At 48.4% G+C, this 23,995-nt stretch overlaps 1 protein-coding gene across 11 annotated transcripts; it reads right to left on the minus strand.

Moving 5' to 3' along the window:
- Positions 1 to 978: 978 nt before the first annotated feature.
- Positions 979 to 14,687, minus strand: SF1 (splicing factor 1). Of its 11 annotated transcripts, none has more exons than XM_066251951.1 (14): positions 13,956 to 14,686; positions 12,555 to 12,683; positions 9,999 to 10,074; positions 6,891 to 7,043; positions 6,613 to 6,702; positions 6,102 to 6,285; positions 5,903 to 6,018; positions 5,692 to 5,799; positions 4,409 to 4,589; positions 3,885 to 4,158; positions 3,529 to 3,588; positions 3,240 to 3,419; positions 2,285 to 2,489; positions 979 to 1,854 (listed from the first exon to the last, which is right to left on the minus strand). In XM_066251951.1, exons 1-14 carry the CDS (start codon positions 14,329 to 14,331, stop codon positions 1,725 to 1,727), a joined length of 2,262 nt encoding a protein of 753 aa, XP_066108048.1. In that variant the 5' UTR covers positions 14,332 to 14,686; the 3' UTR covers positions 979 to 1,724. The 11 variants fall into 11 exon arrangements, with proteins under 11 accessions (XP_066108048.1, XP_066108049.1, XP_066108039.1 ...); XM_066251952.1 differs by having other exon boundaries at positions 979 to 1,924; positions 2,301 to 2,489; positions 14,301 to 14,681; XM_066251942.1 differs by lacking the exon at positions 2,285 to 2,489 and having other exon boundaries at positions 13,956 to 14,684.
- Positions 14,688 to 23,995: the final 9,308 nt, after the last annotated feature.

Genomic DNA, 23,995 nt, shown 5'->3' on the forward strand with positions numbered 1-23,995 from the left:
TGTGCCTGACAGGCAGGATTAGTTGGCCTGACCTTTAGTGATGATGCCTCCCTAGGCCCAGGGCCTTAGTCAGGTGGCAGCTTCCAGGTACAAATCACAACTGGAGCTCAGCAAATGTGGGGGTGTCCGAGCCCCAGAGAAATGCCTTCAAAAGGACAGGGACCAGAGGTATGAGTGACCAGGAAGGGGAGAGCCTGATTCTCAACTACTAACTAATTATAAGAGGCAGGAGGGCTGCCCACATACTCTGCTTCCAACAGCAAAGCCACATAAAGAGGTGGGCAGGAGGCTTCTTTAGCTAATGTCCCAGTCTCCCCTGGGAGAAGGTGAAGACTGAGGCCAGCTGCCGAACATAAGTAAATTTGATGCTGCTACCTAACCTGTGGTGGTGCAGTGGATGAAGCGTCGACCTGGAACTCTGAGGTTGCCAGTTTGACACCCTGCACTTGTCTGGTCAAAGCACATAGGAGAGTTGATGCTTCCTGCTCCTCCCTCCTTTCTCTCTCACCTCTCTAAAATGAATTTTAAAAAACTGATGCGCCCTGGCCAGTTGGCTCAGTGGTAGAGCGTCAGCCTGGTGTGCAAGGGGTCCCAGGGTTCGAATCCCGGCCAGGGCACACAGGAGAAGCGCCCATCTGCTTCTCCACCCCTCCCCCTCTCCTTCCTCTTTCTCTCTCTTCCCCTCCCACAGCGAGGCTCCATTGGAGCAAAGATGGCCCGGGCGCTGGGGATGGCTCCTTGGCCTCTGCCCCAGGCACTAGAGTGGCTCTGGTCACAACAGAGCGACGCCCCGGAGGGGCAGAGCATCGCCCCTGGTGGGCGTGCCGGGTGGATCCCAGTCGGGCGCATGCAGAAGTCTGTCTGACTGTCTCTCCCCGTTTCCAGCTTCAGAAAAATACAAAAAATAAATAAAAAAAAAATTGATGCTAATGGTGGGGGAAGAGGAAGTTTAAGAGAAAATAAAGAAACAGACCCAGAAAACCACACTGCTCTTTTATTCAATGGAATACCCCCCTTTAACGCAGTGTTGAATCATACACCGGAAAAAAAAGCCCAGAAATTTCTGCAGTTAAATCAGTGAAAACCAGTGAAGAGAACACGCATTACACATTATTGTTAACATAACCACTCCATGAAAAGGGAAGGCAATGGAGGGAAAGGCAGAACGAAAACAAAGGGCTCAACACCCTAGACACTGCAAAATATACATTTGGGATTCAAAGAAAATTTAAAAGGAAGCCTTTCAGGAAGGAGGAACAAATGGAATATGAGGCAGCTTAGGTGCTCAGGGAATGCAGAAACGACTCTCCAGTCTGGCAGACAAACCCAAGGTGGCATGGGTATCGGGGTAAATATGGACCCCAGACCTGGAGATTAAGCCACTAGTCTATGAGGGTAGAAGAGACAAAACCCCACACTTAAAAAAGAAAATCTTGGGGTGTCTATGGCACCTTGGAAATCTTAGACCCAAACAACCCCCTCCCAACTAGCCTGACAGTGGCCAAGGCCTTTGCCTAAAACCATTTGCTCCTCTCTCCCTGGAAAGAGAAGAGTAAGGAATGGAGAAAAGGAATCTGATTGCAGCAGAAGACCGGGGAGAGCATCTCCTTGGACGGAGTCTGAAGAAAGGAAGAGATACGGAAATAACAAAGGAAAAAGAAAAAATTAATAAAAATGTCACAATATGGAGCCAGCGTTGTTCCGTTTCCGTCCACAAAAATAACTCAGGCTGCTTTGCCGAACCATCCTGTCCACCAGGGGCGCTGCTGAGGCTGTCTGCCTGGAAGGGTCACCAATGGGCGCGGAAAGTCCTCATTCTCATGGCTCGGGCCATCGCTGCCGCGGGGAGGGATCCTGGCGGCCCAGTTTGGGAAGAGGCAAAGGGAGTTGGGTGAGGAGAGAAAGAAGACAAAGACACTCGATGCTACGGGGCGCCAGGAAAGCCCAAGCTGGCGCCCCTACTACCACCTGCCTGTACCCAAGCGAGTCCTCAGTCGCTTGGCCCAGCCTGGTGCGTGCACACACACACATGCGTGCACACAATCACATGCGTGCGTCCCAATGTCTGGCTCCATATGGTGAGGTTCGGCGTGTGTTTAAACGAGACCAATTCTCTCTATATATAATATATATTTTCTTAAAAAACCGAGTCTAGTTCTGTGGTGGAGGCGGTGGGGGAGCTGGAGGCATCCCGAAGGGCGGCATGCCCGCCACCCCCATGCCCATCATGGTGACAAAGTTAGAAGGGTCCATGGGAGGCGGAGGAGGGGGGGGCGGGGCATACATCATGCCGGCGGAACCAGGTGGTGGAGGCGGCGGAGGGGGAGGGGCCCCGGGCGGCAGAGGCGGCTGGACCCCGGGGGGCAGGGGCACCATAGTGGGGTTGCCTTGCATCTGAGGGGCTCCTGGAGAAGCTGCGGCAGCCGCCTGCTGCTGTTGCCATGGCGGGATGGACCCTGTGCCAGCGCTCGTGGTGGTAGTCGTCGTATCTGGGGTGGTAAAGAAGCCCAAGGTCACACGCGCGGGGGCACACCGCGGTTCTCTGCGGCTGCTGCCTTGAGATGGGGGCGAGGGGCGCCTGGCTCCTTGCTTGGCATGCGGTACGGTGGTGGGGGGCGGGTGGGCGGGGCTGTCCTGGTGATGGGGAGTGGAGGGGTGGGCAGGACTACCCTAGGGTCAGCCTCGAGGTCTCTGGGCTTAACTTAGTAAGCCCTTTGTCACCAATGCCCTCTGGAAGGGCTGCCAGGAAAGTACCAGACACAAAAACCGGCTCTGACATCCCTCTGCCCATCCGCCGCCACCACCGAACGGCACATTCAACCTCAAGGCCACAGCTACTCTTCCCACTGCCAGGTCCCAGCCCTGCAGTCTCTCAGGCCCCAGTCACATCCCTCTCCAGAACATGCATGCTCCACCCGCCCCTGGCCATACGCACAGGCCCTAGCCAGCCAACAGCTCACCCAGCCAGTTGAGAACCCGGACATCTGGCACCCTAACTACTACAGCAAATCCCCCCTCCAGGTCTTCACGGACCTCTCCCCAGACACAACCACACCAAACATCAGATCTCCTCCCAAGACCCCTAGGGGCCATGAGGCCCTTTCTGTTTATACCCCCAACAGAGATCAGAGTCTCATCCCAAGGTGCCAGCCCACCTGTGAGCTGTGAGGTTATCTCATTCCTCTCAGCACCACCCCTTCATCCCACCCACCCCCACAAGCCCAAAATATGCCACTCACTTTGCTGCCATGGCAAGGGGGTACTGGAAGCCATACTGCTGCTGGGCGGAGGGGGAGGCGGAGGCTGCTGCTGCTGCTGTTGCCATGGGGGAAGAGGACCAGAAGGTGGGGGCGGGGGCTGCCCACTGGGTGGCGGCGGTGGCGGCGGCATCATGCCCATAGGCGGCGGCGGCATCATACCTACAGATAGGTGAAGGAAAGGGTGAAGCCTCTGGGAGGAGAGATTTGGGACAGACCCCCATTTATTCCCAGGTAGCGCTCAAGGTGAACAGAAGTGAGTCTCCATTACCTTTTCCTTGATGCAGGCGATAGACCCCAGAGCCCACAGGCGTACTTCCCAGGTACTGATCTTGATGGAAGGAAAGAGCAGGGACTTAGCAGGACATTTGAACTGGCCAGGGAAGACACTCCCACCAACAGCTTATTCAGTCACACAGTCTGCAATTACTACTCTTACAAGAGCAGTTCTGGAACCTTGGCTATGAGAGATAGGCCTATGCCTACCCCACACAGAATTAGAACGGAATCTTGCTCCCGCTGGAGCCCAGGCCTTGACAAGAGACCCAGTGTGACAGTTTGCAGTCAATCTGCTGTAATCCTTGCTTATCCCAAAGCCCCAAGGTTTCTGGTCTGACACTTACTTACCCATTGGAGGAGGGCCATGGTGCCCAGGTGGATGGGGGCCCTGGTTCATCGGTGGCGGCGGCGGCTGCATCCAAGGAGGTGGGGGCCCATTAGGGTTGTGCTGCATGGGATGTCCACCATGCCCACCGGTCAGGCTGGGCAATGGGTGTGGGAAGTTGTGTGGGCCACCTCCAGGCCCACCAGGACCACCTCCATGCATGCCATGGTAGGGCCGACTCTCTGAAGGGCCAGAATTCATCCAGGGTGGACGGCTCTGGGTGGTGGACATGAGAGACTATGTGAGAGCATTTCCCGCCAACGTCCCTGCCTGCTCCCCCTGGTGGCAACATTGTTCTTTCAGTTATGCCAGACAACCAAAACACAAGGACAGAATCTTCCCAAAATGTGGTCCCCAAACATCCTGACATTCTGGAAGAACAATGTTGCCAGCCATGCCAAGCAATGTGCTCTGCCCAAAGTACTTGCCCATAGCCTCCAGTCTGAGAGGACAGGGGGCCAGGCCCAAGCATCAGTGTGAAGCTCACCGGTGGAGGTGGGTTGTTGGCGGGAGCAGCAGGCCGAGGTGCACTGACCAGAGGTGTGCTGGCAGGCCCAGAGGTGGAGCCTACAGATGCCGGCACAGGCGCTTCACCCAGTTCAGCCATGAGGGACAAATATTCTTTATCCATCCGTGCTTTATCCTGGGCTGACTGGGGGTCACCAGGCCTGAGGTGGGGTGGCAGACATAAAGAGGGAGATAAAACCATTAAGGAGGAAACTTTTAACCTGAGAAATTTACAGAAAGTTTTGAGGAGCTGAATCATCCTTCCTAATGCCTCCTTCAAAATAGTCCCATCAATTCTTCAGTTGTGTGCCCAGCTCTGCATTTGGGATTACATGTGTCTCTGCCACAGCAGAGACCCCTGCGCAAGAACAGAGGAGACAGCACCAGACCACAAACAGCCAGGCACCCAACCAGGCAAACATAGGTCCTCCTAAGTAGCAGGTTTCATCAATTTCTGCATTCTCAGTCTGGGGGAAGGCAATGTATGCAAAACTGGAACACAACTGCCAGAACTGCCTTAACAAAGCCACCCAAGCAGGAAAATGTTGCTATCAGGTGCTGCTCTGCAACTGGTCAACATCCTTACATTGCTTGATTTCCTTAAACCCACCTTCAGCAGCCAGTAAATCATTTAATGTTGAGCACAGTGAAAATCCTTATGCCCAGAATGGAAATTTCCAGTTTTCATGGGCTCAAGATGAGCAATAAAATAGAGGTGTGCTGCATAGACTGTTTCTAATCATCCTGGACTTTAAAATCACACTTCAGCCTGACCAGGAAGTGACGCAGTGGACAGAGCGTCAGACTGGGATGCAGAGGACCCAGGTTCGAGTCCCTGAGGCCGCCAGCTTGAGCGCGGGCTCATCTGGTTTGAGCAAAAGCCCACCAGCTTGAACCCAAGGTTGCTGGCTCCAGCAAGGGGTTACTCAGTCTGCTGAAGGCCCGCGGTCAAGGCATATATGAGAAAGCAATCAATGAACAACTAAGGTGCTGCAACACGCAATAAAACTAATGACTGATGCTTCTCATCTCTCTCCGTTCCTGTCTGTCTGTCCCTGTCTATCCCTCTCTCTGACTCACTCTCTGTATCTGTAATAAATAAATAAATAAATAAAAATTTAAAAAAAAAAATCACACCACTTCAGACCAGTCACAGAAAGGCAAGCTTCCCTTGGGCCCACTGGTTAATAGCAACCAACCACTGTGCTAAAGAGCTGTCCTGTACACCACAGGCTCCAGCAAACCACAACTGCAGCCCCTTACCTCTGGAATTTGCAATCAGAAGCAATGTGGCCAGCCCCTCCACACTTGGTGCACACTGTGGTATTGGTAATGCTGCGGGTCTCTGAGCTCTGCCACGGTCTTAAGATCCTATTGAGAGAGAACAAGTCAACTCAAGGGTTATGGTCAATCTACGCCTACTTTGATAGGTTCTCCAGGTTTCTGTGCACCCCCCTCTAAACTGATCACATACCTGTTATCATCTTCCCGAAGGGTCCCATTCAAGCGAGCCAACTCCCGAAGCTGCATCTTCCGTAGATCATTCTGGTCCTCAGGGGTCTCAATACCCTGCTTCAGGATGTTTCTTATCTACGAGACAAAACTGGCAATTACGTAACCACTGGGACAACCACCTAGATTTCTGGAAGGGGCTTCCTTTCTTGCTCCCTCACCTGTTCTACTGCTTTCTTCACATTCTCCATGGTATTGGCAGTAACCAGGGCATGAAGTGGCTCATCTTCTCCTGGTAACATCTGGCCATCTTTGCGCCCGACTTTCCCTTCTTTCACAGACCCTTTTCCCCGGATCATAATCTTGGCGTTACACTCCTTCTCTATGTTCTTCAGTGTGTTCCCTCTAACGGAGGCAGAAAAGATTGAATTGTTATAACCTGCAAGGGGACAGATGAGCTGATTAGGCACCAATAGGAAACTGGGAGTGCAGAGAATTGGATTTTCCCGTCAAGTCAGCCATAGCAATCCTCAAGGTCTGACTTCTCTGCAGTCAAGGGGGGGGGGGGGGTGTTAAAGAGATGTTTCTCACAGAAAGGCACAAATGTAGCCATAGCCAAAGTGAAGGTCCTCCCAGAAATGGGCAGGTGCTGACAATGGTACCTAATTTGGCACAAGACAAACCTCACAGGTTCTGAGTAATTCTATATCCCATTTGCTAGAAGTTACTTACCTGGGCCCAATTAACAGTCCCACAAAGTTGATTTCTGGATACTCATCTTGCGGAATCATTACTTTGTCACTCACTCTTGTTGCTGGAGGTCTGAGGAAGAAAGAAACTCACTGACTGCATGTTTCTGAGTTGACACTAGCTCCTCCAGAACACCTGGCACCATGTGTTAAATTACAGGGCGTCTCGGGTGAGAAGTCAGTACCAAAATTATTGTACCGGGTCACACACAATCTGCGCATGTCCTTGTCCCAGAGAACCCTGCCCGCCCCTCTGCTTACTTGTAATCTGCAGGTGGCTTGAAATCAGGGTTGAGAGCAACCATTTCTGTGATGAGGTTATGCCGCTCCTCTTCCAGCTTTTTGCGGGTGCGGAACTCACGGGTATTGAGCCGCTTCCCCTCGCTATTGTAGATGGGCTCAGGGGAGGGGGACCTGCGGGAAACAGGCCACTGTTACTGCTCTGTCTCCACTTCTCTGCATACCCACACGGGCTATTTTAAGTCTCCCCCAGCCCCTCTGCCTCAGACCCTAACACAACACTCTTCGGAGGAACCGACCATAACGTGTGCTATTCAAGATCGTGTGGAATGGGGAGACGGAAGCTGGCTTAGCATTAGGGGGACTGGGGTGTATGTGAGAAAGGAAAAAAGTGGTTTTGCTTCTAAAAATGGAAGGAAAAAAAGTCTGTCCTTTTGGGGGAAAATTTGTGGACGGCAAATGGCAAGGACAGTTCTCTCTGGAGTCTTCTTGCCAAATATGATTTTATCATTTGAAAAAAATTGTTCAGTATTACAACTCTGAACCACAGAAACCCCAAATTTAGGTAAAATGTTAACTCTTGCAGAGCTCATACCCTATCAGAAAGCATTTGTACCCCTACCACATAGTAAGTATGAGCTCTTTAACCCAATGCAACTAGGACTGAAGGCTACTGCAGCTACTTGACCCCCACAATGGAGAGAGATGGTTCAAGGCTTCGTCTCTGCTTTTCCTTCAATGGCCTGACTGGCTGTGTCCAAGGCCCAGGAGCCAACCTGTTTTCTGGCTGTTCGAGGTTGGGGAGTCTGGATAGAGAAAAACGTTAAAATGCTAAAGCAGCTTCTGAGAGAGGCTGCAAATGCAGATTTGGTCAAGTACTTGTCTAAGGTCTGAACCTGCAAACAGCAAGGGGAAAACCTACAATTCTCCACCAGAGTTTATAAGTCCAGAAAGCAGATAGATTTTCTCTCTCTCTTTTTGAGTAAAATGCTGTTGCTACAAGTAAAAACTAGTAATGATAAAATAGTCAGTTTACCACAGCTGGATTTTGCGGTAATAAAAAAAGAGAAGTTACACTCCTAGAATTCTAAGTTAGGATTACAAAAAGGACCATAGCTTGATTTTTCTGAATGAAAATTTAGTAGCAGCTGCAAGAAGGGAAGAGACCATGTGGATCAGGTTATTAAAAAAACATCCTGGAAGAGTAGTCAAGACTCCTACAGCCTTGGTTTAGTTGAGAGAGCCTTGCCTAGTTGGAGAGCAAGGACTGAGCTCGGCTGCTCCCACTGTCTTCAGCCTGAAGGGAACCATGTCATCCGTTACACACACGATGGAATAAAAGGTCAGGTTTGTTCATGGCTAATGACGGCTAAATGACACCTCCGTTTCTAGCATTTGTATAAACTGTTAGCACAATCCAGTAATAGTGAACAAAAGCAAACAAACCCCAGCTTATTAGACTATCACCTTATACATTTAAGCCTACAAGCAATTTATAACAGTTTTAACTATGCAACTTAAGCAATATCAGAATGGCATAAAGTGGCTTAATATTGAAAATACACCTTTTTAAGAAATAATCTTATTAAGGTAAGAAACTCATGCATTTCCCTCCAATCTGGGCTCAAAAGCAAAACCAATCAGGCATGAGGGACTCCTTCAAACTGAATACAAGGGAAAGAAAGTCTGCTCTGGTTTTACTTCTAGCACGCTTGACACTTCTAATTCCCACCTGACAGCTATCTAGAATTAAGCACTTCTAGCTAATCACCAAAACAAGTTTTACCCGTACAAACTGGTCAATTAAAGGCCTCCCAACAGTTTAACCTCTTCCCAAATTATGAATGTGAAAGGCAAAACCTGATATTCTAAAGGTTAGACTGGCCCAACTTCTTCACTTTGAGTAGGCATCATATAGATCAACTAGATTCTAACCCCAGTTCTCCAAGAAGCAAAGGTTAAAAATTCAACCTTTTGAGGAATTGCCTGGTAACCTGTAGATGTATGATTAAAGGAAAAAAAGGCCAAAAGGGCATTTAACAGTTGTGGTCTGCAACCTACAACACAAATCATAATTTAAAAAAAAAGTCATGAAAATAAAACACAACCCTCCAACCAAAATCTACAGGTGAAAAAAATAAGTAAAATTAAAATCAATAAATTTGTTTCCTAGCAGAGGGCAGCAGAAAGATGTGTAAGAGAGTGGCTTCTAAAACCATTACATCTTCCTGATTTAACAAGCTATTAATTGGGCAACAAAAGCCAAAAACCATTACTTTTTAATAAAGTGTTCTCAACTACGCTGCCTGCACAGCGTAGAAATTTCATTAAGAGGGAGGCATATTGCTCTTCCAATGAAATGAACCAGGTTTTAGCTGTTCAAAGACCACAATCAGCCAATAAAATTCCTGTTTAAAAAGTTCATGCCCCTTGAATAGACTTTTTTCTTTTCACAGGTCAAACTCTAAACTGAGATAATATGACCACAGATGTTTGAGGACCACACTCCCCCCTAAAGAGGTGGTGGGGGGTAATTCAAGGTTGCTTATTTGCCTTCCAAAAACAGGTGAGAATATTCTGGCCCCTCCCAACACCCCAGGCAATGGCCAAGGCTGAAAATTAACTGGCAGTGAAGGAAGTTGGTTAGAAATCTCATCTATTTTAAAACCATCTCAAAACCATGAGCAGGAAGAGGGTAGTAATGAGCAGACCAGATTAAGAGTTTCTGGCCTGCTCAAAAATATTTTTAATCCCTGCATCGTGTACCTGTGAGAAAAACTCTACAACCTGGGCTTTCAGCCAAAGCAGATACTGAAAAGGCTGGTTAACGGCCCACCTCACTGTCCCTACAGGTGGGCAAATCAGGTTAAAATATACATGCTTACCAATTGGAAACCAGTTGTCCCATTTTCCTGTAACTTTTTATTCTGCTAGTAATTTTCACTCCAATTTTCTAACTGACCATATATATATACACATTGCTAATTAAACCCTACTCCTCAGAATGGTCAGATTACCAGTCGTCTTACTAGAATTTTATTGAACTGACACAATTATGTTGCCACCAGTAAAATGTATTGAGAAAAAGGTAAAAGCGTTACTGTCAGCTGGTTAAAACTGTTTCCCAACCTGTCCTCAGGGTTAGGGGGGATGCCCAGGTCTCCTGTGCGCAGTTTACGAGTCAGGTCTTCTATCTGCAGTTGCACTGGAAGAAACCAGGTTAGGAAAGAAAAAAAAGGATGGAAAAAAGACATTGTTACCAAAAAACATCTCAAATCTCAACAACAAGCATGAAGAACTCGGAGACTTTGAAAGGGACGATTGATCAGTGAACACATTGAGGCAAAAACTCCCAACCACCTATCGGCAGGAGTCCATTTACATCTATAGGTCTTTTCACTTCAAAATGGTTAACACTTAAGGAAGCAAACAGTTTGTTGGAAGAGGGGTTAGCAGTACAGACTGTTCACTACGGCTAATATCAAAGCAATTATTAGGAGGTGTTTCACCTCTCCCTCCCCACCAAAGCTTGCTTTAACAGTTGGAACCCAGAACAAAACATTAAAATCACCAAATTACTTTCTTGAGGGCAAGACTCCTGAGAGTTAATTTTTCTTCACTAAATATTAAGCATAGCCCAAATAGAGACCCAATTAACGTGGGACAAGGAAAAATACCAGTTGAGCAAAGATCATTTTCATTGACACCAGGTTTTAAATTTCTTAAACAAGACATTTAGTAACCAATTCAACACCTCAGAGAAGTTCATACATACTTTCTGTAAAACCAGATCCATACTAGTAGGATCTCCAAATACCTTCTGCTTTTATTCAAATTTTAGATGACAATCCATATTACCTTAATAAACCAGTAATGGTAAAGATGCAAGAATCTGTTTTTAGATTTGCTCCTTATGTGAGAATAAAAGTAGGGGTGCAGAGGATGGAAAATGGGGGTCAAGGAGAATGGTGTGGCCCTCAGACCTTGACAAATGAGGCTGCACATGGAAAAGAGAGATGAGAATTTCACAAAATTTCAGTGACTCCAGGGAAATGCCACTCGGCTGATGACTCAAACTAATGGGACCTGCAGAGCCAGACCACTTTGCTCAGCATGCTGAATAACCACCTATTTCTTCTTACCTTTGTAGCATCTGAGAGTTCTGAGTAGGCATCTCTAATAAGAGCAAGGTTACTTGGGGGTGGGGGGGTTCAAGTTGAACTGGCTCCAAGACAGGATTAACGTATGTCTGACCCAAGATATACTTCCAACTTTAAATACGTCCCACAAGCTACATCACACACCCATTCAAACTCAGAAGAAATGAAAATCCACATTATCGCTAAAAAAACATTGGGGGGCATTCTGTACAAGGAAGCGTGTAATGTGAGACAGAAGACACATGGCTCCCTAAGCTCTTTTACGCCAGAAGAGTTCTGACTTGGCACTAAGTACTCAGCTCAACAACTCAAGGCAAAGTCATCTTCACCAGCGGCAAGCAGTCCTCTTAACTGGACTGCAGGAGTTTGGGGTCTGTGTGAGGAAATAGCTGACACTTAAAATTACATCAAAATGTTGTCTTCCTTGGAGTGGAGATCTATATCAACCCTGGCTGGGTTTCTAGCTACTCTGATTCTAGCTATAAATAGCCCTCAAGGCCCAATGCATTAACTCCCTCCATAGGAAGAGAACTAGAGTACTAGATGTAAACAATGAGTTTCCCCCTCCCTTCTAAGTCTGCTGTGTTCTTGGAATACTGTTCCACAGGGACATTTTCACAAGGCTGTGAAGATCCACACCTGCCTAATATGAGACATGAGTTGGGGGAGGGTAGATAGGAACAGTAGGGGAAGAAAAATATTAGTACTGTGAATATTTTTGAGACAGCTGCACCAATACATGAATGAAGGTCAAACTTACATTATAAACCTTGTATTTTAAAAAAAGGTAATTTTGAGGTTAATTTCATTTACACTGTGGACAGTCATTCTTCTTAAAATTTTCCAACAGATCCTTTATCCTTCTACCCACCTCATTCCATATCCAAGCAGTATACCTTTCCCAGCAAAGTTCTTTAGTAGGAAATACAAGAGCCCTCATTTTAAGACAGCTCTCCAAAAACCAAACCAGGGGAAATGCTGAAGGAAAGGTTAATCTTAACAAAATAGTAAAAACTTTCAGAACCACTCTTTGATTAAACTGATTTTTTTTTTCCTTTTAGAAAGTACCTATAAAAGTAAAGACCATATTTTAGGGGAAGGGAGAAATATGAAATTATGGTAAAAGGCCATGCTATGAAAAAGGTACTTGATCTTACAACACCTGTAGTGTTCTCCATTGAGGCCACGTCCTGAGAGGCAGAAGACACTCACTCACCTTATCAACTGGCAATGACAGCAGCTGAAAATGGTGGGGTTCAAAACTGGGAACTATTCTTACTCCTAAGTGGGTCCCTCTACCTTCATGGCACTCATGGAGAACACTGCTGTTACCAACAGACCATAACAAGGAGCTGCAAGTGCAGGACCCACAGAGCAAACAGAAGGATTATGTTGAAGTTGTGTAAGTACACCTGACCATACATTATCTCAAAAAAGAAAGCTTTAAAGTCTCAAACCTAAAACAGATAATATGCCACTCAGAACATTAACCCGCAATGCACTTGGGTGCAGAACGTGTATTTACCTATATAAGCTCTTTCTTGTTCCCGAGTAAGTCCAGGGGGGATAACTGTAGGCATTCCTGGAATCACCGTCTTCTGTTCCATTGTGTCTTGGTTCCAGCGACTCCTCTTCCGCTTCTTACTTGGGAAGTCTAAAGGCAAATAAAATGTATCAGATGCAAATACAACCATCACAGCAACCACCAATAGGATACTTAGGACATTACACACAGCTCAGCAGACTGTGAAAATGAGAACTTGACCTAAAATGTAGATGGAAAACAATGGAAGACAAACCTGAGAAATCAAAAATATTTTGTCACTACTAGGCACCTATAATTGGGTGCAGAGTTAACATTACAGAGAAACTGTTATGCAAGGTGACAAATCTCAATGCCTAAAGTTTCAAGTAGTTTTGAGAAGCCATATACTATACACTTCACCCACGAATGCTTTAAAGGCCTCTGGAGACAAGAACAGAATGAATAACCAAACAAGCTGTAAAGCTGTATTTGGGGACTGCTGGATCCTCCCACTTCCACCTTACCACCTTTCTAACTGGGCTAAAACCTATGGTGGGATTCTTCAAAAAGATCACTTTTTTCTTCAAAAGTTTAGTCAAAATCAGTATTCAATTTTCCTGCCCAGATGGACAATGTCTGATGTACCAAAAGTTCAAAAAAGAACAAACTATATACAACAGTAGCCAAATCTTCCTCCCCCCAAAATATAAGCAGAAACTCCCTAAAGATTTGGTACACACAAATCATTCCACTTCCCAGAGGGGCACAGGCCCAGGGTGAAGTCACAACTAGAGATGTTTTACCTGGCTTCTCTCAGGTAAACTTAGGGAGGTTAGGAAAACACAATCCCCACCCCCTCAACAAAGAGACACAGTACATCGGACCCTGAAGACTTTCGACTCTTCCATTCTCTGCAATGAAAACCCTGACTCACAACCGAAAAATGAGCTATTCTTGATAGTCTTCTCCCTTTCAGACTCAGCTACAACCAGGAAAAGGATGTTCCACGTCATCACTTAACCCTTTCACACCCTCCTGACACGTACATCCAGTACCCAGTCTACCCAACTCGACACCCTAAGCACCCTCTTCCATGCCAGGGGCAACAAAACAAAAGGGGGCTGTCAGCACCCCACCCACCCAGCCTTTTAATTGGGTAGCACAGCTTGGTCGCGCACTGCGCCTGCGCAAGACAAGCCTCCCCCCCCCCTTTTCCCAGCACGCGTGCGCACTCGAGGTACAAGAAACAGGCCGCGCGCCCCGTGGCGCCTCCGCCTGAGCATCCCGTGCGCGCGCACGCGCGCCCCTGCCGCGTGCAGCCGCCGTCGCCGCCGCTGCGCGCCCCTCAGCCGGCCGGGCCCGTTCGCGCGACGCCTTTCGCGCTTTCTAGGCCCGACTCACCTCCTCCGCCGCCGGCCGGGCCCGGCTGCTGGTCCTGACGCGGCGGCTGGGGTGGCGGTAGCGGCGGCGGCGACACGCGCTGGTAGAGCGGCGGCGGAGGGGGCGGCTGCGGCGGCGGGTACGAGGCGCCCGGGGAGAGCGGTGGCGGCGGCGGCGGGGGGGGCGGCGGCGGCAGCGCCGCGAAGGAGAAGGCCGCCGTCAAGGCCCCCACCGAGTCCACAGGCGGGGGAGGCGGCGGCCCGGGCACCAGCAGCCCCGCCCCAGGCCCGGGGGCAGGCGATGGCACCGGCTCGAAGCCCCCTTTCGGCCCGGGAAGGGAGGGAAGGCCGGGGGAGCCCAGCTTACCCAGCGGCGTGGCGTTCGCTCCGGTCGCCATGGCGCCCCCGGGGCCCCGCACCGGCGGCTCCTTCTCAGCGGCGGCTTCTCCTTAGCGAGCCTTCTGGGGGGAGGGGACCCGATCGCACGGCCGCGAAGCGCGCGGAGCCCGTCCTCTCACTCCGCGAGCGGCGGCGGCGCGAGACGCACAAAGAGGGAGGAGAGAGGGCGCCACGGGGGCGGGCCGGGGGCGACGGGCTCGGAGCCCGATTGGGCCGGGCCGAGGCAAAGGGTCGGATCGGCGGCCTCCGATTGGTGGAGCTTCAGTCCTTCGCGATGCGCGTTGGGATTGGCCGGACCGTTAGGCCAAGCGAGGAAATGGCGGCCGAGCCTAGCGAGCTGGGAGGTGTCGCAGCGCGCACTTCATTTGTTACTGCGCGAACTGAGCTCGAAGTCCAGAAAGGAGGGGTTAGGGTGGGGCAGACTATGACGTAGCGGAAAGTGCGTTCTCATTGGCTGAAGTTGATAGACTCAGTCAAGTCGGCGGCGTCAAAGTGTCGCGCGATTGGTTGTCGTTTGTCGACTTTTTTTTTTTTCCACTCCTCTACCCGGGAGAGCAGTTTCCCCGAGAATAAGTTGAGAGGTCGCGGTTTCCCGGCCGAAAAAAATTTACGGCGGTAGGGGAAAGTGGAGTAGGAGCGCGCATGCGTAAACGGGGCAAAGTCACGGTTCTTGGGGGTCCGGATCGTAAACCTTAAGTGACGTCAACCTCGATTCCCATGGTAACCCAGAACCGGGGATAGGGCCGGCGTGTGCCTATAAACGGGATCCGTTGACGCCACAGGTAGAAAAGGACATTCTGTTTTCTTTGAAAACAGAAGGAGGAGGTGGCTATAAAGTCTAATGGAAGGATTAAGCCCTTAGGTGGAGAAGAATGTAAAGTCAATTCTAAAGTTAGTTTATATATGTATATAATGCAGTTCCATTAGAGTCCCAGCAGGGCGAGCGTTAAACAATCTTAAAATAATATAAAACTGGAAGTAGTGGGGAAACTTGTAAACAAAGTTGAAGAGGAGCTTGACCAGGCGGTGGCGCAGCGGATAAAGCGTCGGACTGGGATGCCGAGGTCGCCACCGTGAGCGTGGCTCATCTGGTTTGAGCAAAGCTCAATAGCTTGGACTCAAGGTCGCTGGCTTGAGCAAGGGGGTCACTTGATCTGCTGAAGGCCCACAGTCAAGGCACATATGAGAAAGCAATCAATGAACAACTAAGGTGTCGCAATGAAAAACTGATTGATGCTTCTCATATCTCCGTTCCTGTCTGTCTGTCCCTGTCTATCCCTCTGTCTCTGTAAAAAATAATTAAATTAAAAAACAAAAAAACCCATGCAACACCAGAAGTCACATTAATGGTAAGAAGTACTTTATTCATCATTGGTTAGCAACAGCATAACAACGTTATTAAAAAGAATTCAGAGACTTGTACTTTAAAAGTGTCACATAAAATGCACACATTTACTTGTATTTAGTGTTAAACATATTGTATGGCTCTCACGGAATTACATTTTAAAATATGTGGCGTTCATGGCTCTCTTAGCCAAAATGGTTCCCGACCCCTGGCCTAAGGCTTAGTTTTAAAACTAAGCTTTTCCCCACACCCTTGACTGTTGGATGATGTGGGGTGGTTCCTCTTATGAGGAATCCCATTTATGCCTCAGATAAGTGACTTTGTATCAGAGACTTCCTTAGTTGTTTATTGAATTAAAGGTTTGGATTTCTACACTATAAAAGAAAGCAGAGAAAGGCCACGTGGAGGAGAGGAGAAGCAGCCAAGATGGTGGAGTGCTGAGGGAAAAGATAGTTTGTGCAGAGTTTGTGCAGAGAGGAGGAGATGGGGAACAGAGGTGAATAAGGCTGGTGAGGTAGAAACCTTTGATTCTAGGAAACTCGGATGAGTCAGTGGCTTTGGGAGCCCTGAATGGAAAGGGAAGTGTTTTCCCACTGTGTGTATTTCTTGCTCGCGGGGTGCAAGCTAGGACTAAAGCTAATGGCCCACCAGTTCTTGGCTCCGTTGTTTCATTACCGTCTGTCCAAATCAAATTCGAACCTGCACGGGACAGGCAGCTGTGATGGTGGCCAGGGGTACTGGCTTTACAAGTCCCACCCCCAATGCAACAATTAGGCAATATATAAGCAAGCAAACTTAACACAGTTACAAACTTGAAACACATTGGTTTTCCCCATAATAACAATGTAACAACATGGATAAACCTCAAAAGAAGCTAGACAAGACTTGGGTACATAGCATATAATTGTATTTGTAAAAACTCTGAAAAATGCAAATTCATTTATGTTGACAGCTGACCGGTGGTGCCCTGGCTGGGTAGCTTGGGTGGTTAAGAGCATTGTCCCAAAGTACAAATGTTGCTGGTTCGATCCCTGGTCAGGGCACATACAGGAAGAGATTTGATGGTCCTTTCTCTCGCTCTTTCTCTCCCCCTCTCTATTGATTTTATGTCACTAAAGTCAATAAAATGTTTTACTAAAAAAGCAGAACAGCCTGACCAGGTGGTGGCGCAGTGGATAGAGCATCAGACTGGGATGCAGAGGACCCAGGTTCGAGACCCCGAGGTCGCCAGCTTGAGCACGGGCTCATCTGGTTTGAGCAAAAAAGCCCACCAGCTCGAATCCAAGGTCACTGGCTCCAGCAAGGGGTTACTTGGTCTGCTGAAGGCCCGCGGTCAAGGCACATATGAGAAAGCAATCAATGAACAACTAAGGTGTTGCAAAACGCAATGTGAAAAACTAATGATTGATGCTTCTCATCTCCATTCCTGTCTGTCTGTCCCTGTCTATCCCTCTCTCTGACTCACTCTCTGTCTCTGGGAAAAAAAAAAAAAAAAAGCAGAACAACGGTTGGTTGGGATGGAGAGGTGGGGAGGAGCAGGAGGGTGTGATTATAAAGATGCAGAGGAAGATTTGGGGGGTGCTGGAGATATTATCTTGTAATGGGATCACAGGTGTATATATGTGTCAAAGTCATCAAATAGTACATTTAAAAGTATTTATTGATTTCAGAGAAAAGGAGAGAAAGAGAATAAAAGTTATTTGTTCTGCCTATTTATGCATTCATTGGTTGATTTTTGTATGTGCTGTAACCAGGGATCAAACACACAGCCTCGATGTATCGGGATGATGCTCTAACCAACGGAAACTACCTGACCAATAGCCAAATATATATTTAATATATGAAGTTTATTTTTTAAACTACTTTGTCTTTTAATTATTTTTACTTATTTGTTCATTTTAAAGAAGAGAGAGAGAGAGAGAGAAGGAGGGAGGAGCAGGAAACATCAACTCTGATATGTGCCCTGACGAGACAAGTGCAGGGTTTTGAACCAGCGACCTCAGCGTTCTAGGTCAATGCTTTATCCACTGCGCCACCTCAGGTCAGGCCTATATGCAGTTTATTGTATGCCAATTATACCTCCCTAAAGCTGGTTTTTGGGGTTTTTTTTTTTTTAGCTTTTTAAAATTTTTCTTTTATTAATTTTTAGGGAGGAGATGAGAGAGAGAGAGAGAGAGAAGGGGGAGGGAAGAGCAGGAAGCATCAACTCCCATATGTGCCTTGACCAGGCAAGCCCAGGGTTTTGAACCGGTGACCTCAGCGTTCCAGGTCGACGCTTTATCCACTGCGCTGTTTTTAAAAAATAAATAATAGTGCCCCGGCCAGATAGCTCAGTTGGTTAGCACATTGTCCCAAAGTGCAGAGGTTGCCAGTTCAATCCCTGGGCAGGGCACATACAGGACTAGAGCAGTGTTCCTGTCTCTCTCTCCTGTCTAAAATCAATAAACATTAAAAAAAAAATAGTATGGTGATTACAAGAGGGAAAGAGGGTGAGGGAGGTCGAAGAGAGTCAAGGGGGAATAAATGGTGATGGAAGGAGGCCTGGTGGGGGACAACAGAAGAAAGCCATTACTGGGAACTCTCCCCTTGATGTCATCTAGGAAAGGATTACCTTGGCTTTTGTTTTGTTCTTAAAGCCATTTGTAGGGCTTTCATTTTTGTGTGATTACTTTAAAATATTTAAACTTAATAGTTTGTTACATAGTATCTGATACATACAAAAAAAAGGTGTGCACCTTCTGTGAATTAGGAACTGAGTTACAAATTGAACACCGGTGACCTACTACCCAGCCTAAGAACCAAGATATTACCAGTACCTTTTGCAAATCCCTGGGGTCCTGCCTTACCCCACACTACTCCCCTTACAGGGATCAGCAATATGCATTTTTTGCTTTTTCTTCTAACCACCTAATGAAGTTCTACACGTGGTTTAGTTTTGCTATAATACTGTGTGTAGTTTATGCATTGCTACTTTAATTCGCCATGACCTATCTTAAGATTCATCTGGCTTGCGTTTTGTGTATTACAGTATTTTCAATCCTCCCAAGAGCCCTGCAGGCTGACTTAGATATGATACACTCTGAAAATTGAGCTCAGCAAGTTCACCTTGGCTAGGAGCCTGTCTCCAGGACCTGCTCTTTACCACAGCATGCTCATTCCTTCTCTTGGAAAGCATGTTGAAGGTCTGCTGTGTGTCAGGCAGTGACCAGGTGCTGGGCGTGCCACCATGAACACAGCCACTTTCTGCTTGTCACCTCCCCTCTTGACCTTCACATGACTGGTGTATGGGCAGCTACCTGAACACCTGGACTGCCCTCACACCCCTGGAGTGACTGAGAGAGGTTGATCTAACCCCTCCCAGAGGCTTCTGCTGTGGGAGGGCAATTTGACAGTAACTATCACAAGGACAAATACAGCCACCTCTGACCCAGCAATGCCACTCCAGGAATCTGTTCTAATGGACAGTTGAATGTGTACAGAGTTCCATTGGTATAGCATTTATTGCAGCATCATTTTTAATATCAAAATATTAGAAACAAACTTCCATCAATGGGGATCAAATTACAGTAAATTAACATTAATTATGGGAAACCAATAAAATAGAATACCACTGGCTATAAAAAAACCCAAAGGGGTAGCGCAGTGGATAGGGAGTCAACCTGGAACACTGAGGTTACCGGTTTGAAGCCCCAGGATTGCCTGGTCAAGGCACATATGGGAGTTGATGCTTCCTGCTTCTCTCCCCTTTCTTTCTCTCTCCCCTCCCTCTAAAATGAATATATAAAATCCTAAAAAATAAAAATAAAATAATTATTTAAAAGGGAAGTGCATTGATCACAAAGACCTCTGGGACAGATTTTAAAGGGCAAGATGCAAACGGTGTGTGCAGTGTTACTGTGGTATAAAAAGGGGGAAGAACGACGCATACCTGACTGCTTAAATGTGTACACTTTTAGAAGGGTTCAAAGCCTGACCAGGCAGTGGCACAGTGGATAGAGCCTCAGACTGGGATGCCGAGGACCCAGGTTCGAGACCCTGAGGTCATTAGCTTGAGCGTGGGCTCATCTGGTTTGAGCAAAAGCTCACCAGGTTAGACCCAATGTCACTGGCTCGAGCAAGGGGTTACTCGGTCTGCTGAAGGCCCACGGTCAAGGCACATATGAGGAAGCAATCAATGAACAACTAAGGTGTCAAAACGAAAAACTAACGATTGATGCTTCTCATCTCTCTCCATTCCTGTCTGTCCCTATCTATCCTTCTCTGTCTGTAAAAAAAAAGGGGGGCCTGACCAGGCGGTGGCGCAGTGGATAGAGCGTCGGACTGGGATGTGGAAGACCCAGGTTCGAGACCCCAGGTCACCAGCTTGAGCGCGGGCTCATCTGGTTTGAGCAAAAGCCCACCAGCTTGAACCCAAGGTTGCTGGCTCCAGCAAGGGGTTACTCGGTCTGCTGAAGACCCACGGTCAAGGCACATATGAGAAAGCAATCAATGAACAACTAAGGTGTTGCAGTGCGCAATGAAAAACTAATGATTGATGCTTCTCATCTCTCTCCGTTCCTGTCTGTCTGTCCCTGTCTATCCCTCTCTCTGACTCACTCTGTCTCTGTAAAAAAAAAAAAAAAAAAAAAGGGCTGGGTTCATAAGTAACTGGGACCTTTGTGGAAGACTTTTTTTTTTTTTTTTTTTGTATTTTTCTGAAGCTGGAAACGGGGAGAGACAGACAGACTCCCGCATGCACCCGACCGGGATCCACCCGGCATGCCCACCAGGGGCGACGCTCTGCCCCTCTGGGGCGTCACTCTGCCGCGACCAGAGCCACTCTAGCGCCTGGGGCAGAGGCCAAGTAGCCATCCCCAGCGCCCGGGCCATCTTTGCTCCAATGGAGCCTTGGCTGCGGGAGGGGAAGAGAGAGACAGAGAGGAAGAAGGGGGCGGGGGTGGAGAAGCAAATGGGCGCTTCTCCTATGTGCCCTGGCCGGGAATCGAACCCTGGTCCCCCGCACACCAGGCCAACGCTCTACTGCTGAGCCAACCGGCCAGGGCCTGGAAGACTTCATAGTATCTGTTTTGTATTTTTTTTTAAATTGTGTCCCATTGCCTGACCTGTGGTGGCGCAGTGGATAAAGTGTCAACCTAGAAACACTGAGGTTGCCGGTTCAAAACCCTGGCTTACCTAATCAAGGCACATATGGGAGTTGATGCTTCCTGCTCCTCTCCCCTTCTCTCTCTCCTCTCTCCTCTCTATAATGAATAAATAAAATCTTAAAAGAATTTAAATTGTGTCCCGTAGGTGAAGGCTAACTATTAAAATTACATGAAAAAATAATTTTAGTCTTTCAGCACATACATATTTCCTGGCTTCTTGATCTTTCTTTGGTTTATGGCCCGCCTTTGCTATCAGAAAATGTTTTATTTTTTTTTTAAGGTATTTATTGATTTTAGAGAAGAAGGGAGAGGAGGAGACGGAGCACCCATCTGTTTCTGTAGTGCCCTGACTAGGGATCAAATGGGCAACCTTTGTGTATCAGGATGACACTCTAACCAACCGAGCTATCCCACCAGGGCTCAGCAAATATTTTAGCAGAAGCCCTTGCTTTTCCTAGGCCCCCCACTTTGGCACACTACACTCTGACAGCTCCAACCCCCCTTTGGAGACAAGGGTGGCAGCCCAGGGCTGGGGAAACCTGCCACAAGGTAGCGCTGTCTACAGCTTGGTGCTCTGCGGGCAAGCTGGTCCTCCCTAGTGGGTATCTGGGACCAGGGCCTCTGCTGCCTGGGAGTCCCACCTCTGGGGCTCCTCAGTGTAACCCTACACCTCCATCAAGAAATCTAGAAAAGTGAACATTAGGAATTCTATCCCTATCCCTCCACCATTTAGCTGTCAAATGCACTCCAAGCAGGGGCAAACCTTCAGAACTTGGAAGGTCTCTCTGTCCTCAGGTCTCACAAAGAACACGGGCAAGAACGCCTGGCACACAGGGGCTGCGGCTCCTCTCCTGGTCTAACTCCCTGTTTCAGCTGGAAACCCAGTCACTAGGAGTCAGAGCAGCTAGGACTCTGCTGGAATGAGGACAAGGGGACAATATGGCAACCATTGGGTAGCCTGGGGGGGCCCTGCCAAGGGCCCTAGGGACTAGGCTGTGGCAGACTCTTCACATAGACTTCCATCTACCCACCACTCACTTATCAAATACTTTCCAATAGCCCACCAGGTGTACATAAGTTCTTATGTAAACACTGGCCTTGAATATCAGAAGGGAGATGATTGGGCCAAACTCAAGACCTGGCCCCTGGACCTTTGCACAAGCTTTTCCCCCAGACCCAGGGCCTCCCTACCTGCTGCAGCCCTGCTCCTGCCTGTGCAGCAAACCCTCCTTCAAGGCTAGCTGCCATCCCGCCTCCTTGGCCTCACCTGCCCAAAGGCTCCAGTCAAGAGCAGCCTGGTCAGTGCCTGGGGCAACAGGAGGCTCCCTGGGGGAGGGAGCCCTCAGAGGGAAACGTGAGAATGGCGACACCAAGCACAAGGTCAGCCACGGCTGGATGGATGTGCCCTCATGATGCAGGCTCCAGTCAAGGAGGACACTGGGGGCTGATCCACATTTTGGTAGTGGCCCCTCTGAGCCCAGGGCCTGGTACTGAGGAGGCCCTCTGGGAATACTTGTTAGATGGACAGGGCTAGTCTTCCCAGAGTCTAGCCCAGGGGTCGGGAACCTATGGCTCGTGAGCCAGATGTAGCTCTTCTGATGGCTGCATCTAACTCAGACAAATCTTTAATAAAAAAAATAACATTAAAAATATAAAACAGCCTGGCCTGGTGGTGGCGCAGTGGATAGAGCGTCGGACTGGGAAGCGGAAGGACCCAGGTTCGAGACACCGAGGTCGCCAGCTTGAGTGCGGGCTCATCTGGTTTGAGCGAGGCTCACCAGCTTGGACCCAAGGTCGCTGGCTCCAGCAAGGGGTTGCTCAGCCTGCTGAAGGCCCGCGGTCAAGGCACATGTGAGAAAGCAATCAATGAACAACTAAGGTGTTGCAACGTGCAATGAAAAACTAATGATTGATGCTTCTCATCTCTCTCTGTTACTGTCTGTCTGTCCCTGTCTATCCCTCTCTCTGACTCACTCTCTGTCTCTGTAAAAAATAAATAAAATAAAATAAAAAATAAAATTTTTTTTTAAATATAAAACATTCTCGCTTGACCAGGTGGTGGCGCAGTAGATAGAGCATCAGACTGGGATGCAGAGGACTCGGGTTCGAGACCCCGAGGTCGCCAGCTTGAGCGCGGGCTCATCTGGTTTGAGCAAAAAGCCCACCAGCTTGAACCCAAGATCGCTGACTCCAGCAAGGGGTTACTCGGTCTGCTGAAGGCCCGTGGTCAAGGCACATATGAGAAAGCAATCAATGAACAACTAAGGTGTTGCAATGCGCAATGAAAAACTAATGATTGATGCTTCTCATCTCTCTTCCTATCAATCCCTCTCTGACTCACTCTCTGTCTCTGTAAAAAAAAAAAAAAAAAAAAAAAAAAAAATATATATATATATATATATATATATATATATATATATATATATATAAAAAACATTCTCATGTATTACAATCCATTCATTTCCTACAGCTCATGAGCTCATGTTCATGGTTGCTGGTGGCTGGAGCCAATCACAGCTGTCCTCCGGGACAACAGCAAATTTTATTGGATAATGCATAACATACACGAGTTGTTGTATGGCTCTCATGGAATTACATTTTAAAATATGTGGCGTTCATGGTTCTCTCAGCCAAAAAGGTGCCTGACCCCTGGTCTAGCCTGATGATGGTGCCTGCATTCACCAGGCCTGGCCTGACTGAGCACACTAATACTTAGGCCGCAGATAGGAGGCAGCCCCATGCCTGGGCTGGAAATACAAGTATAGCAGGCTGTCTCCATAGCCTCCTGGGGCTGGATGCAGTAGCCCTTGGCTGGTCCTCCCGGACCCTGGCTGCCTGGTGAGATCCTGTATAGGGCAGGGCCGCCCTGGATGAGAGTCCTTTTGTTCAGAAGCCTCCCATCTGCCTGACTCCTTGGCCACACTGCAAAGCTGAGGGCTCATCCCGAGCAAGGGAACCCAGAAAGACGGGCCCTAAGGTGCCTTCTGGGAACACTGGCCTCCCCCACCACTGCTGCCTGCTGCCTGGCGCCCGCGAGGCCACCACAGCACTGGTGGCCTGCCCTGCATGGTGCATGCCCAGTGCCAGTGCTGCACAAAGATGTGGAGGGACCAGGGAGGAGGAAGGGAACAGGGCAGTGGGCTCAGATTCCCCAACCCAGAAGGACCAATGGAA

Source organism: Saccopteryx bilineata, chromosome 1, assembly GCF_036850765.1.
Source record: "Saccopteryx bilineata isolate mSacBil1 chromosome 1, mSacBil1_pri_phased_curated, whole genome shotgun sequence".
Classification (NCBI taxonomy): Eukaryota; Metazoa; Chordata; class Mammalia; order Chiroptera; family Emballonuridae; genus Saccopteryx; species Saccopteryx bilineata.

What these genes read in the sequence shown, in the direction of transcription:
- SF1 (XM_066251941.1), bottom strand. Translation starts at nt 14,331, where the DNA reads ATGGCGACCGGAGCGAACGCCACGCCGCTGGGTAAGCTGGGCTCCCCC. An exon ending in GGACTGTTAATTGGGCCCAG is followed by an intron (nt 6,286 to 6,612) that starts GTAAGTAACTTC and finishes TGCCTCCGTTAG; the next exon opens with AGGGAACACACTGAAGAACA. An exon ending in TCGCCTGCATCAAGGAAAAG is followed by an intron (nt 3,420 to 3,528) that starts GTAATGGAGACT and finishes ACCTATCTGTAG; the next exon opens with GTATGATGCCGCCGCCGCCT.